Here is a 16,908-nt window from a genome sequence, read left to right on the forward strand (position 1 = left end):
TGTATTACTTTTACACATTCTTCACCTCATTTCATTGAATTTAATTCACTAAAAATAATAATAATTGGGTTCCTTCATTGAAAAATAAAAATAAATTAATTAATTAGTTGTTTGAACAAAATTATTGCAAAACCACAATTAAATTCAAAACAAGTCAACCGCATTTAATCGAATTAAAAACTTACTTTTTTTTACTTATTTATTAATATAATTCATTTTTAATATTTATGCTTAATTGAAGGAGAGCGCTGAACGTTTGAAATGAGCAATACTTCTTTAGTAAAGCAAATATGTAAATGAAATAAGGGAAAAAAGTATATAACTTTAAAAATAGAAAATAAAAAAAAAAAATACTTTCTTTTTTATCAATATTTAAATATATTTGAAAAAAAAAATAAATAAAAAGTTTAATATACATGAGTTTTTATTTGCACATGTTAAATATTTAACTAGCACTTAAAATCGATGCTTAGATTACAGGAACTTTTAATTATACCTACTTCTATAAATATAGATGTAATGGATACAAATAAATCAAGAATGTTCTTAGATCTAACTTAATTTATTGCCACTATACAACTACAATTTAATTTGTTAGTTGAAAGAAGATATAATACAAAATACAAGAAATGTTCTTGTAAGTGAAAATTTAATTAATTTTTCAAATAAAGAAGGAAAGAATTTTCCTAAAGTAAATATTAATACCATATCATATACATACGCTATACGTAGTTTTAAAATAGCCAGATCAAAGTGATGAATTTCATATATGTGATAAAATTAATTTGGTTTTTGGTCGAAATAAGGTTTAATTAAATGTGATTTTGATTTCAATATCGCGTAGAGATGGAGAATCATTTCAATACATTTTTCCATTTGAAAATGTAACTCGAAGAGTTTCAAAAAAAAAACATTTTTTGAATTTTTATTAAATATTTCAAAAATTGTATTGCAATTTTTTTTTAATGTGTTGAGTAATATTTTCTTATAAAATCAAAACCAACCTTTTTTCGAAAAATGTTAGAAAATTTGTATAGGTATATAAAAAACTACTCTAACGATTTTAATTTTTTTTTTTTCAACAAATTACTTTTTATACAAGAAATCAAATAGCATAAATGGTATTTTTGAAAATATCATTTAAAACGGTGCAGTGTTTAAAAAATTATAAAAAGAGATTTTATATATTTTTTCAGGGAATTTTGCAAATTAGTTTTAAATTTGTTTATCGTTTTGTCTACGTGATTTAACGAAAATGTACAATACTGGAACTAGATTTCTACCTCGTGGTATGTCTTTTCTATAAAGTCGCTCTCTGGTAAACTATAATTTTTGTATTAATTTAAAATTAAATAACAAAATCATTATATTCCAAACTAATTATCGTAGATAACATTTTGTTTTCTAATCCATACCCACCCAGGTACAAAACAAAAAAAAACTTTTTCGATTAATTTGTTGATATCCAATTGGAGAAACGCAAAATAATTAAAATGCAAATGTGCCAACAAACGGGTATGGTATTATGGGTATATTGATCCTAATCAATATGTGATTGAATGCATAAAATTGCTTTTACCTGACTCTGGCATCAGCAAAAAGGATATTTTTGTAGTTTATTGCATCAGAAGGACATTTTTATTTAATGCATTTTGTGTGTTGTTGGCAGCTATTCCGTTTAAACTTATACAATATACATAGTAGATGGGTGTTTGAATGTGTATGAATTTATTATACATAGCTTTCCAAGAGCATTTTTTTTTTTTTTTTTTTTCCATTTATCTATTATGGAATAAATCACAATTTGACTCATTGAACTTTAGAGGTGTTCGTTTTACAAAATAAAAATTCTATTTGCTATTGACGTAGTTAAAGGTCGTTAGTGGCCGGTGTAAGGATTAGTGGCCAAATTATATTTAGGATGATTACTATTTTATTAAAAATATATTGATGTTCTTCGTTTTAAGCATTATTTCATATTGTGAAAAATGGATTTAATAGGAACAAAAACATTCAATTCAGGTGTTTAACCTTTTCAAGCACTTTATTCGAATTCTATAACAAACTCAACATTCAATTATGAATTTCATCCATCACTTACCTCGAATTATTTTGTAGATTTATTTTCTGTCAACTGCTAAACAATTTTTTTCCCATGCTTTCAAATGTGTTTTGTTGAGGTTATACATATACAAGTTTTATGCACTTCAGATCCACTTAATTATAAATAATAGCTTTTATTTCTATTTCTAACACAAATCCGCTTAGTGCGTTGCCATGGTTTATCATTTCGTCAAAATCATGAAATATAGAATCAAATAGCTATTCATTTTGTTGCTTGCTATTGAGAACTATTTACGAAATACACTAACATCCATTGTTCCATATTATAATCTTGATGAAGCTAAGCATTTTACACACACAAAACAACCACAACTTTTGAGTAAAGCACATCTAAGAAGCTTATTATTATGAATTTAATGGTTTTGGTTTAATTAATCACAAAATTAAAGATAATATTCAATTTAGCAATTTAAAACATTTGCTTAATTTACGTTCAAATTGATTATTCTGATAATTTAAAATATTTTTTGCTTAATTTTTACTTGCGTCATAGGTACTATGGAGCAAGTTTAGGATTCGTAAAAAAAATCGAACTCGAGATAATAATTTTACATGACATTACGATGATGGAGAATGCCAAAAAAGGGGGTCCGGCAATTCTGTCTGTCTGTCTGTCTGTCTGTCCGTCTGTAAGTACCTGGAGCTGCAGCCTAAACTAAAGGAGTGATTTTCTTCAAACTTGGTAGTTAGCAGTTTTTGGTGATTCCCTAGAGGAGAAATTGAAATTTTTTTTTTATGACCAAAACTAACGGTACCTGCCATATAATGGAAATAGAAAAGTTAAATTTTTTCAAAAAAGGCTCTAACGATTTTGATTAAAATTTTTGTGTAAAGTATTACACATAAGAGCAAACTTTTGAAATAAAAAAAATATTTTTTGTACCGTTATTAACGGTACCTGTCACAGAACGGTTTTTTTGATTTATGAATATCTCGTACAAGACTAACCCAATTTCAACGAAAGTTTTTATACAAAAGCGTTCAAGTGAAATTAATATTAAAATTTTAGAAAATTTTCAATAACACATTTTTGGATTTTTAAAAAATACCTATTTCAAAATTTTTTTTTGAAAAATCAATTCTTTGAAAACGGGTTTATGAAAAATGTTTAAACTTCGTATTTATGTGTAAATTAATTAAAATTTTTTTCAAAAATATTAGAAAATTTTTATATATAAAAAAATATTTTTTTAAAAAACTACTCTAACGATTTCGGAATTTTTTTTTCTAAATATTCTAAATATTTTTCTTGTTATACAAGAAATAAAATGGCATACTTGGTTTTTTGTAACAGATCATTTAAAACGGTGTTTATTTTATTATAAAAACAGATTTTATTTTTTTTTTTTTAATTTTCCCTAATTTTCTTGAATAAAAAACTGTAACATTGAAGGAACTTTAAGCATAAGAGCAAGTACGTGCGACCCCAGTCGTGCATTTTATTTAAATTGAAAAACCTCAATTTTTTATTTTTTTTTGTTGTTTTTGTTTATACCTACACCTACAAATATATTAAATGCTCCAATAGTCCTGGAGATAAGCCTGGTATGAAAGTTATAATGTTGAATTGGCTTTCATGATGTGTTATAAAAAAGTATTATTCAATGGATTAATGTAAATATTTTTCAATCAAATCATTAAATTCGATATTAAATTCATTTTAATTGCAGCATATTGCTTTCAAATTAAATTAATTAAACAATAGCATTATACCATCCACTTGCAAAGTATTTTTTTCATGTCGAAAGAATAAATAAAAATGATTACACGGAGAAAAAATCACACTCTCTTGAGTGATATGATTTCCGCTTAAAATAAGTGGAATCCGCTTAAATTTTGTTAAATTTAAGATGGAAATTTTCATTTTCATAGGAATTTTCATCTTTCAAAATTGAGACCGAAGTCATCTTGGCATAAAGCATGCAGAAATCAGCTTACTTCAATTAATATAGAATCAGCTTGTTTGTAGCTGGGCTTTTTTCTCCGTGTACCTCACAGATATGTAACTATTTTTTTTTTTTATTTCTGACATTCTCACAGAGAACTTTTTCTTTTTCAACGATTAAACTTTTTATATTAATAACTTTTTTAAATTAAAAAAAAAAATAACAAATATTCAAAAATACATTTTTGAGTTCATTCAAAATTTTGATTTTTCTTTTTGAAAGAGCAATTTTCGAAAATGAAACATTAAACTTTCTTGAAATTTTTAATTTACAATAAAAATATTTGGAAAACATTATCAAATCAAGTCTCTTAGTTTTGCAATAAAAAAAAATTATTGCAACTGAAAAATATTTTGCTTTAAAAAAAATTGCAAATATGTAAAAATATTTTTCATTGAAAAAAAAAAATGTTACTCTTATGGGTTTGTTGTAGTTCAAAATAATGCATTTCGCCCAGGCACAACACTTTTTTGATTTTTAAAAAATAAAAAACCTAAAAAAAAATCTGACCAAAGCAAAAAAACTGACACCGGTTAAAAGATCGCGGTTTTTTATTGAATGAATCATAAAAGTTAAAAATAGTATAGGTACATTTTTATAATCATATAAAATACCAAATGCATTTATTTTTTTTATTTTCAGGACTTTGTAACAACTTTAAACTATGTCGATACTGTTGTGGTCTTTGGTATCCCCCTAACTACAATTGCAATACTGAACACATTCACAGGATGCACAGTTTGGAAGTTTGCAACTGTAAGACGAACTATGACATTACAAAAACGGTAAGTTCATAAATTGTTTAAAACAATTAAAAATTAACAAAATTAAATTTAAATTATTCTTAATTGATTTAATTTAAAGAGAGGTGATATTTTAAAGTATCATACTAAATAATTTGTACATAAAGTGTGTGGAAAATTTTGCAATTTGTATATGACTCCAGGAGCTTGCATAGTTGGAAATAGTTAAAAGAAAATTTCAAAAGTTTCAAATATCTAACTAAATTCTAACACGTTCATGTACGAGTATGTAGAAAGTATTTTATTAACTTTTTTTGCTAACTACGCAACTCATCATAAACCATTTGGTTGTAGAATACAGCTTGCTCTAGGCTAACTATTTCAAAGTAATTCAAATTAAGTATGGGACTAGCAACATGGAGGTTATTCTTTGAATAAGAAAATTTAAATTTTCAAGCTATTCGTTACTTATATTTTTTTTCTATTAAGAGCCAATTTTTCAAAAGCCAGATAAACCCCAGTTAAGGCTTATCTACGAATAAAAGTTTTTGAAGTTATACTTCTTATGGGACGGTGGGTATGAAAATTTGTTTTTTGACAAGAATGCACAGAGAAAAATAGACCACATAAAATAGAACAAAAACAATAAGATTTCTCTATGGTTTTCATCCAAGAAGGAAACCTTATTAAAACAATCGGGTTTTCCTTATTGTTTTAAAATCTGCAAAAAAATAAAAAAAAACGAAGACCAGGCTGGGAATCGAACTGGAGACTTCAAATCATTAGTCGCCCACCTTACCACCTGAACCAACGTGCCATGAAAATATTGATGGCGATTTTTGTTCTAGTGCTAAGTTGCAAAAAAAAAACAACTTTTCAGTCAAATTTTAATAAGATTTTCTCTATAAAAATAATAAGAAATCTCCTTAAAAAAACCTTATTAATCGTTGATTTTAATAAGATTTCCTTATGAAATGTATGGACTGTAAAACAATATGGCAATCTGTTAGTTTTTAGCGGGTCATATTTTTCTCTGTGTGTCAAAGGGATTATGACGCGAGCCATCTCCGAGACAATTGGGCAGCAGAGCTGTCGTTTCACCTTTAGAGTTGGTAGTACTTTAGTATTTAAAAATGCAGTACGGTAAAAAAACACACACAACACTTGGCAAGTTGCATGTTTCATGTCGCAAGTTGCATGTGGCATGTGGCAAGTACCATGTGTCATGAAACATGGTGCAAGTGCATGTGGCATGTGGAAAGTAGCACGAGGCATGTAGCATTTAGTATGCAAAATGTGGTAAGTTGCGTGTGGCAAGTTGCATGAGGCAAGTTGCATGTGGCAAGTTGCATGTGGCAAGTTGCATGTGGAGAGTTGCATGTAGCAAGTTGCATGTGGCAAGTTGCATGTGGCAAGTTGCATGTGGCAAGTTTCATGTGGCAAGTTGCATGTGGCAAGTTGCATGTGGCAAGTTTCATGTGGCAAGTTGCCACAAAAAAAACGAAAATGTAAATACTCATAAATAAAAGGAAAAGAAAACAACATAGACTAAAACTAAACCTGTATTGGTATAACCTGTAGATAAAATTTAATTTTTTTTTTCTCAAAAATTTAGCCCCGGAAATTGGTATAAAGATTCTTAATTTCCAAATATAAAGATATTTTCATGCTTAACTATATTCAGGGAAGTCAGATTGTCTTGGGTTAATGTACGGAGATAGCATCAAAACATTTCCTAAGATCACCACAAGCTGAGATTGTTAAAAAAATACGCTGTTTGATTATTTTTCTTAATAAACTGAGTGAGAAGTATAACTTCAGTCGAGTGTACATATGTGTACACACACGCTTTTTTTTATATTGGCTTTTATTCTTCTGATAGTCTAACTGACTATCAAGGCTAAAAAAAGTAAAATAAATCCCTTAAAACTCTCTGGCACAATTATTAGAATTTTCTCCTTCATCTTCATACTAAAATCGTCATTACGGGCAATTTTAATGTAGGTACACTATTCCAAATGGCTACGTTTTTTTTTTTGACCACACAATACCCGAAGTTATGTTTACTGAGACCTTTACTTTGTTAAACCACCTCAGTTTGTTGACGAGTAAACTCGAGCCGAAATTATCTTAGATTTGTTCCTTCCTTCTGATAATTAACCCTTTCGAACCCAAGCTATGAAAATCATTATTAAAAAATGTTTTTTCGGTATTATCGGTCAAAAACATCACAACTAAGAAATATGAATAGCAAAAAGTTATTTTCCAAAATATTAAATAGCAAAACTAATGTGTTATTCTCATGCTACATGTAAGTAACATGCACTGCCTATGACCACCAAAAAAAGTCGGAGAACTGAGAAAATAACTTTTTATGAAACTTTAATGTATGCTACTTTTTCTAAGCAAAAAAAAAAACAAAACACTTTCTGCATTAACATTTTTTATATTTTTTTTTTGTTTCAAAATTATGACCATATATAAAAAAATTTTTTTGCAAAAAAAAAATGTGAATTTCAATCCCTTTTTCGAAACAAAAAAATTAAAGGTATGACATTTGACTAACTTTTTGTAATAATCTAGTAACTAGGCATTATTATCTTTCAGTTAAGCCATCGAAACCTAAAAAATTGTTTAATTTAATATTTTTTACGAATTTTTAAAAAAATGTTACATGAGAGTAACGCTGGGTCCGAAAGGGTTAAGCAATCTTAAGACCCCAAACTCTTCTTTCTCCTCACTTTTTTGAAGCTGAAACATTTTCAAAAGTCCATAATCTGTTAATTTTTTAAAATTGTATTTCATTCATTTATATATGTATGTATTTACCGTTTTCTGAAATGGCATTGGTGTCAGCAACTCTCACAAATATCTTGCAATACTGGTTATAATTTTTTCCAAGAAGATGTCCTTATTAAATGAAAATAAAGTAGTGATTTATTTGACTACGTGCTTCCTGTTGAATTATTTGAAATATTTTCAGAAACTTTTTGAATGAGAATACTTTTTTCTTGGCATTTTTTTTTCCTGAAAACCTATGATTTGAATGTTTGACATTAATATGACATAAATTTTAAACATTGAAGTCAAACGAAAAAAAAAAGATAAAATAGTATTCGATTGGTCAGTTCCCGTTTAAATGCAAATAGGGAATTTATAGCATTTTTTTGTATGTTTTTAATTTATATTTGAAATTTAAACCTTCTCTGGTTTCATAAAGGCAAACTTCATTGGTAGAATATTTTTAATATCACCATAAATACTACCCATGACACCGAATCATATTTCCATATAGTTTTTCAAGAAATATTTTTTTGCAAAAAAGGCATTTCTATGAAAAACCCTTTTTTCTCTTTTTTTTACTATTTTGCATTTTATTTTTTTCATTGCCTGTTGCTTGGTGACTTTTTTAAAATGAAATTCCATTTATTTTTGTTCTCAGGAAAACACAAATTACACGAAGTCCTTTCTCATCAACCTACCGCACAAGCACAGTGAAAAGACAAAATTCAGTTCTGTCAGATTTTTCACATCCCAATGGTCATAATAGCTGTGGATCACATCGAGAATCAAAATCTAAAGCAGGTAGGTGGTATAAAATGATGTGTGTGATTTGAACCGAACAAAAATATTTAACCTTTTTGTTTTTTTTTTTTTGTATTTCTATAAAAATCCATTTATTTATTTTTTTTGCCATCTCCATCTATGTGTAAAGTTTAATTTTTGTTCTCTTGTCTCATATCGTTAAAGGTAGACGACCAATGACAAACTCATCACAGCTAAAAGTCACAAAGATGTTGTTGATTGTGTCAACTGTTTTTGTTTTCTTGAATCTGCCGAGTTACTTTTTAAGGGTGAAGATGTTTCTTGAGGTAAATATAAATAAAATCTCTATTGTCCTTTATAAAATAAATATTTAACTCAGAAAAAATGGTAAAAAAATCATGAAACTTTATTATATCTAAAAAAAAAAAAAAGTACGTATACGCCATAGTGTACATTTTTTCAAGTTGGTTGGAAAATGAACCTAAGCAATGGAGTTTGTTAAAATTTTCAGGGTTGTTTAAGGATAGTAAAAGGAATGCATTTAAATTCAGTTAAAATTGATAATATCCATATTAAAATAGATTTATTTAATTTTTTTTTTTTTCTTTTCGTAAAACTAACTCAGCAATATTGAAAAACTTTAGCTAATAAATTCTTTATAAAAATACCACGAACGAAAGGATTTCAAAAGTTAAGTGCAACGCTCACTCACTCATTTTAAGTGCAAAACATGAAAAAAATGCAGCTTTCCTTAAGAAAAGAAAATCCCGAAGGTTCTTAAGAAGCATCTTTTTTCCCATTTTGCAATAACATTGAATTATCCTTAGACAATTTAAATGGTTTTTGACGTAAAAGATTTTTTCGAAAAATGTTATTACTTATTTCCTACATAATGTATGTAGTGTTTTCCATTAGCTAGCATAAATTCCGTTGAATAAATTTCTGTTGTAGAAAGTATGATAAAGTTGTTGTCATTTCTTGAAAAATTTTCAACGAGTTTGTCAAAATTTTATATTATATAATAAAAGTTTAACACAATTAAAGTGGTTTAAACGCAAGGAGATTGAAGAAACTAGTACAGGTAAGAAAAGTATTGAATACAAAAAAAATTGTTACCATCTTGAAACTTGGCACCATTTTTTTTTTTTTTGCAATAAGGATGAAGGATCAAAAGAGTCTTTTTTTGCGGGAGAGAAGAAGGGAGCTATGCCAAGATAGTTGCTGAAAAATTGTTAATGTAATGTTATAAAAAAGTTGCGTATACGCCACAGTGAAAATATTTAGTCTAAGATCCCGTCAAAGAACTATTTTCTCTCATTGAACGTCACGCCGCAATTTTTTTGTAGAGACTTACATATGATTAAAATAAGCAAAACGTGATAAGGTTACCAACCAATATATATATATAAAAAAAAAAAAAAACAATTTTTCGAAATTTTTTGTTCGTAACTTTTGTAACCCTTTTTTTTCATTTTAGATATAAAGATCATATTCATTAATGAGGTCACGTTTTTAAGGTTTTATCTTTTTCTTAATTTTTAATTCATGGCAGATGACCTTATTTCAAAAAAAAAAAAAAAGAAACATGAAACAGTCTTTTGTCTCTCAAAACTACGGTGTAGGCGTTTGCTTCAAAACAAGGGCAATTTATACATATTATGTCCTATGATATATCGGTATCACATAACTCTTAATATCAAGATTGTTTTCTTAATAACTATTGCCTGACCAAACAACAACTTATTTGTTGGAATATATACTTTTTAAAATTAATTTATTTTCAACAAAAGGATTCTATACACCATTAAACTTAATTTAAGATTTTTTGTTATCCACAAAAAAAAAAATAAATAAATGACCTCAATATTTGATCCTATTAACACAATGAATTTCAAAAACCAAAAAAAAAAAAAAAGTTTTCTCCATTAATTCGACCACGCAAAGTCCAATTGAAGTAAGGGTAAATGTAGAAAATAATGATACCTAAAGAAGAAATCAAGGCCAAAAGCCATCCAACTACTTTACCATTTATATTAATTAGTAGTAAATTTTTATTTTATTTACACAATATCTTAACTTAATTCCCTAATTTAACTAAATAAAAACAAATTAATCCACTTGATTTCGAATCATGTTTAAGTATCTTGCTTCATCATGACTCATTAGGCTATTCTATTAAGGTTCATTTAACAAAAACATTAATTCCAGCGGTAGCCGTTGATTTGTAGACCATTTCCTGATCACACCTTATTGCCCTTTTTTATATTAGCTAGAAATGGAATTAAAATCAAATTTAATGTTCATGATAAATTCGGCCCCCTACAAAAATATACAGTATACAATAATTAATACACCTGTTTGTTATTATGTTTAAGCTTTTCTTTTGAAAAGTAAAGTCAAATAGTGATTTTATAATTTCACATTAATAATAATCAGAAAATATTGATTCAGCAGATAATATTAAATCCTTTTCTGAATCCTTATATAGAATCAACTAATGAAGGTTGTGATATTTTATATCGTTCATAAACATAGTATATATTATAAAGCTGTCAACTTTAAAGGATTTTTAGCAGCGCAATATAATTGCAGGATTTGTTTTGATTCCAAGAAATTTGGTCACAAAAAAAAAATTGATAGTTTATTGTCATAAATGCGTGGTGCTCTATTTCATCCAAAACTTCAGTTAAATTTGTACAAAAACCTACATTTTCTTGGAAACTAATTAACCATTTGAACAAAAATTTAATTTAAATATATCAAATGTCAACATTGTGGCACAAAGTTTATTTTATCCTTAAAAATGTCTTTTATTAAATTTGAACTTATTTTTCTTACTTTTTAAATCAATATAATAGTTGATATTTTAGCATTTGCGTAGGGTTGCCGAATTTTAGAGTAAGCACCCGACATTTTTAAGATAAAAGAGAGTCTCCACTAAAATATGATGCATAATTTAGCTTTTAACTCTATCAAATATCATACATTTGGCTGAAAAAGTCTTTTTTTTTTTTGCATTTGCGTAGGGTTGCTGAATACTTGTCCGTATTTTAGAGCTGACACTCAACATTTTTTTAGAAAAAAAAGAGAATGTCAGCTAAAGTTTTGTGTATAGTTAAGTTCACAAAAATTGTACTGTTCTGTTAAAAAAAAAATTTTTTGAAAATTTTATTTTCATTTGAAGGTTTACATTTCCTATTATTATTTCATTAATTTTTACTTGCGATATAGGTACTATATATCAAGTTATGCATTCGTACAAAAAAAAAAAGTTGAGATAACATTTTTCCATGACATTACGATGGTAGACAATGCCAAAAAAGTGGGTCCCGGAAGTCCGTCTGTCTGTCTGTCTGTCTGTATAAGGACCTACAGCCTAAACGGATAGACCGATTAATGTCAAACTTGGTATGTAGCGTTATTTGGCGACTCTCCAGAGGGGTTTTTGGAATTAATTTTTTTGGACCAAAAATAACGGTACTTGTCATATACCGATTTTAGTAAAATTGAAATATCTCGAAAATGGCTCCAACGATTTTGTTTAAAAAATTCAAACGTTAGTTTTAAGCTAAGGTCTACCTTTTAATGAAAAAATTTTTTTTGGAAAATCATTATTAACGGTACCTGCCATAGAACCGTTTTTTTCAAATCGGATTATCTCCGAAACCGCTTATTTGATTTCAACGAAACTTTTTGTGAAGAAGCATTTATATAATTTAAATATAAGCCAAAAATAAAATTTTGAAAAAAATAATTTTTGGATTTTTAAAAAAATTTTGAAAATTTTTTTTTGAAAAATCAGATTTTCGAAAACGGGACATTGAATTTTTTTGAAATTTTGTTTTTAGATGCTGATTAAAGATTTCTACAAAATGGCATACCAATTTTATTTTAGAACTTTTTTTCTAAAAAATTATTTATAAAAAATTAGTTTTTAAAAAACGGCTTAACGATTTTGAAAATTTTTTTTCTAAAAATGCATGTTAATATATCAATCAAAACTACATACTTGTTTTGGAGGGCAATTTGATTTCAGATTTTATTTAATTTTTTTAAAAAATTAATTTTTTTTTTTTCCAAATTTCTATATAAAAAGTCTTACAAATTTAAGCAACTTTAACTCTAAGAGCAAGTTCGTGCGACCCAGTCGTGCATTTTATTTTTTCACTATATAGGCTTTTGTATGGCATTAAAAAAAAAAAAACAACAAAGATATGACAGAATTAGTTATGTGAGAATTTGTCCTTTTAAATAGGGTTGCCACATAGAAGTTCCCAGTTTAGAAGAGGCAACCCCATTTTTTTTTTTTTTTTTCATTTTCAACTTATCTTTCATTTGACACCAAATTTAACCTCTAACCTAATGAGCTAATAAACTCGACGGTCGCCGCTGGGAGTATAAGTAATCAAAGATTTAAATGTTCTTGAGTGAAATTGCTTTTTTCCGCAAAGACACCTGTTGTTGGAGTGACACGAGTCAAAACACTGATAATTATTATAAATCGGCTTTTGCAACTCCGTCTACATGCCAATCTCATAATTTTATGTAAATACATATGTAAAAAGGCACGTCGCGCAGAGGTTAACAGAAATAAAAAAAAAAAAAAAAACATTGAAGAAGAATATAAATAAATGCTAATTTTTTCACAGGTTACGACAAATTTTGAGGGATTTTTAAATGAGCAGTTTCCTTAGATAAATGCTCAACCTAATGGGCGGAGAATTTTCATTTCGAAGAATTATTCAAAAAATTGCTATAAAAACAGCTTAGCCATGGCTCAAAGTAAAACGGTTTAAAATGATTGTATTCAAATCTTATTAAGGGTAAATAAAAAAACAAGACCTTTAATCAATTTGGCAGGAAAAAATAATAATCTGTGTTGTCTGTGTTAATATGGCAAAATATCTGCTCTTTTTATCTCAATCAAACAAATTAAAAGCAACGCAAGTCAATTAAAAATGAAAAGAACAAAAAAAAATAAAAAATCGATTTCATTAATTTACTGTCTATTTGGTAAGTAATCTTCTTAAAGAAAAATGTAAATTATGTGAAAAGAATTTAATGAAATTAAAAGTTCAATAACCGAAATAAAAATTTAGGAAAAATTGGATGAGTGTTGTTCCCAAATAAACATTGAATAGAGTTTTTAAAATCTTAAGTTAAAAATCGAAAGAATTTTTTGGTTTTCATTTTATAATAATTATGTAAAAGATAATCTGTCTTAAATTTGACTGAGTGCTTTCAAATTATAAAAAATTGTTTTTGAAAAAAATGCTATGGTGTGGTGAGCCTTATTTCTAACTAAATTGAAATATAGCCTTTTTAAAATACAACTTCAAAACTCAAAAAATATTTTCATTTAACACACATTGAATGATATACTCGCAACCTATGTGCATGATTTATTACAAAATTATTCGTCATAATTGCCTATTGCAGCATAGCAAAAATTTAATAACCCCAGTCCTGTTAGCAGTTCGTGAAACCATGAACTGAACATTCCGCGAAATCATTAAAATAATGAGATTTTCAGAGATAAATCTGGCCGTGTGATAATTATGATGATAGTATCATGCTTCAGTAATATATGTTATCTGAAATAAAGTGAAAAATAATGTCTATATAAATAATTCAGCTTCGATCACTAGTCGATGCAATTTAAATTACAAATTGGGTTTGAGAGGGTAAGAATTAAAAGAATATTCATTTGAACTTAAAGTGCTTTCGAGATAACTCTTAAACAAATTTTACACTGAAAAACACTTTATATGAATGAATTGTTGAGGCAACCCCTTTAAATTTAAAATTTAAGTTTTCCCAATCAAATAAAATGCACAGCTCGGTCTCGTAGCGTAAAGTTACTACACTGCCCGCCTGGTGTTCTAAATACTGCAATTTAGTGTCCTTAGCGTAAAAAAAAATTAATCTGAAATATCTAATAATGGCCAATTTGGATTCATGCACTTTTGAGCTTCCGCATTTTTATTTTTTTGAAGTGAAAACTTTTTTAGTATCGTAGTGATTTGAAACAAGATGAAACGAAAAAGCGACAGGAAAAATCAATTGATTATAGCTTTTTTGTTTTAATAGGTAGGTGAAAAAAATTTATACTGTAGATAGGTAATTAAATAAACTATCATTGTGCAAAATTTCAATTAAATTTATATTCAAAATTCTGAGATAACGGTGAAAAGATGTTATTTTTCTTAACACGTTATATCTTTTGATCTAGAGCACATAACAAATTTATTTAACTTTAATACGCATGCTGATCATATTACCTTTCATTTAATATATCACACATAACGGTACGTGCTCTACAAGTTATATAATCTTTAATTGAAAAACTTGAAAAATACCTCAAAACACATGTGAAGATTTGTTGCCGATGACCAGCCAGCATTAGATTAAGTACCGTAATCTCAGTTTGAAATTTCGACATGGTTGGCTTTTTAAAAATTCCTCCTTTTTTTGTAGGCATGGTAGAAAGATGATTGAAGCGTTATTATAAAAGGTGAAATAATATTGATACAAAATTTATTATAGGTTGTATTTTAAAAAATGGATTTAATGGCGTTAGAAGAGAAAAGAGATTGATTGTTTTGCATTTTTTTATGAAAACTAATTGGGTTAAAAAAATTCTAACTCTTTTTGTAGATGTTGTATAGACATGGTCGATATAAATATTTTGAGCTGAAACAATAAGCTTTCAGATGGTAAAAAATTTATCGTAGGTTGTCATATAAAAAAAAGTGATGGAATAAAAAAAAGTTATATTTTTTCGATTTTTTTTTAAATGATTTTTAAGGTTTCACTTCAACCACGTGTGAATTACACACATGATTTTTTTTTTTTGGCTCACCCAAGTATGTCCTGGGATAATTTTTTTAATACATATGTATACTAACGGAAACATTTCTGGTTCAACATTAAATATAATAAAATGTATTATGTAAAGAGTAAAAAATTAATAAATTAAATCTAGAAAGTTGAAGAGAACATTTACTTTAACTTTCACTCAGGGAGCTATTACGTTCAATTAAAAAAAAAAAAAAAACATTAACTCAGTTTTTTTCTAAAACTTAGTGTTAGCTCAGGGCAATTAGTCAAAATATGGGCATGAAATCGCATTTTTCGCGGGACAAAATTTTTTTCATGGAATGTGTTCGGGTGGTTGTCCTTATCATAAAAGTCAATTTGTTGGGAAAATTGGAGGTTGGGAACAGCCGCCATCTTGGAAAAGAGATTGGTAGCGTTTTTATTGAATAGCTCCATTGTTATTCATTTTAACAGAAAATGACAAAGGTAGGACTTATTAACAATAAAATTATCTAAACAATGATATACAAAACAATTCCGTGAGTTGATTAAATAAAATTTTATAGTTGGTCAAAGTGCGGGTTTGTATCGCAAGGTTGGGACAAAATGACATTTTTTCATATATCTGACGAACTTTTGATTTGTTTGGATAATTCTTCAAGAATGAATTATAGTACTTATAATTACCTATAAAATGAGCCCACAATCGTTATTGTCACCATCGTATTGTAGAAGTAATCTAACTCCGAAACTCTCCATGTACTAGTCAAAAGTGAGAAAAAAGCTAGTTTTTTGCTAGTAGGCCGAGAAAATTTTGGGAGTAGAGGTATAACCAAAATATAAGTACGCAGTTTTGCTGCCATACTCGTGTTAATGTCGATTTCAAAGGTCTGACAACTCTAATTTTGGGCTTTATACGGGTTTTGGGGGGTTAAATAACGTAAGTTTTCCAGTTAACGTGAATGGGCTAAATTTATACTATTTGAAATTATAAATATACAAGCTGATTCCCTATTATTTTTCCTAAATCTAGACACCCCAATCTTGAGGATGTGACCAATAGAACTCAAGATATAAGCCGTTTATACGATTATGTTTTAGAGGCTTTTTTGTTTCGATTTTTGTTTGTTTATTTGAATTGAAAAGCCTGATATGGTTAGTTAAAAAAGCTTATATCGTGAGTTCTATTAACCCCATAGCCGAGATTAAGGTGTCCAGATTTAGGAAAAATAATAGAGCATCAGCTTTTATATTTATAATTTCAAATAGTATAAATTTAGCCCATTCACGTTAGCTGGAAAACTTACGTTATTTAACCCCCCAAAAACCGTATAAAGCCCAAAATTAGAGTTGTCAGACCTTTGAAATCGACATTAACACGAGTATGGCAGCAAAACTGCGTACTTATATTTTGGTTATACCTCTACTCCCAAAATTTTCTCGGCCTACTAGCAAAAAACTAGCTTTTTTCTCACTTTTGACTAGTACATGGAGAGTTTCGGAGTTAGATTACTTCTACAATACGATGGTTACAATAACAATTGTGGGCTCATTTTATAGGTAATTATAAGTACTATAATTCATTCTTGAAGAATTATCCAAACAAATCAAAAGTTCGTCAGATATATGAAAAAATGTCATTTTGTCCCAACCTTGCGATACAAACCCGCACTTTGACCAACTATAAAATTTTATTTAATCAACTCACGGAATTGTTTTGTATATCATTG

At 27.7% G+C, this 16,908-nt stretch overlaps 1 protein-coding gene across 5 annotated transcripts in view; it reads left to right on the forward strand.

Moving 5' to 3' along the window:
* LOC129908897 (neuropeptides capa receptor) overlaps window positions 1-16,908 on the forward strand; it is an 82,463-nt gene that overhangs the window by 25,395 nt on the left and 40,160 nt on the right. For 4 of the 5 annotated variants that reach the window (XR_008771361.1, XR_008771362.1, XM_055985716.1 and 1 more), the window contains exons 2-4: window positions 4,713-4,855; window positions 8,256-8,398; window positions 8,564-8,685. Coding sequence is in view for 3 of the 5 variants with exons in the window: in XM_055985716.1 (XP_055841691.1) it covers window positions 4,713-4,855; window positions 8,256-8,398; window positions 8,564-8,685 (408 nt within the window). In the remaining 2 variants the exon portion in view is untranslated. Of the gene's footprint in view, window positions 1-4,712; window positions 4,856-8,255; window positions 8,399-8,563; window positions 8,686-13,008; window positions 13,214-16,908 lie in introns of those variants that run through there. The other variant, XM_055985717.1, reaches the window with a different exon arrangement.

This window comes from Episyrphus balteatus, chromosome 2, assembly GCF_945859705.1.
Source record: "Episyrphus balteatus chromosome 2, idEpiBalt1.1, whole genome shotgun sequence".
In the NCBI taxonomy this organism is placed as follows: Eukaryota; Metazoa; Arthropoda; class Insecta; order Diptera; family Syrphidae; genus Episyrphus; species Episyrphus balteatus.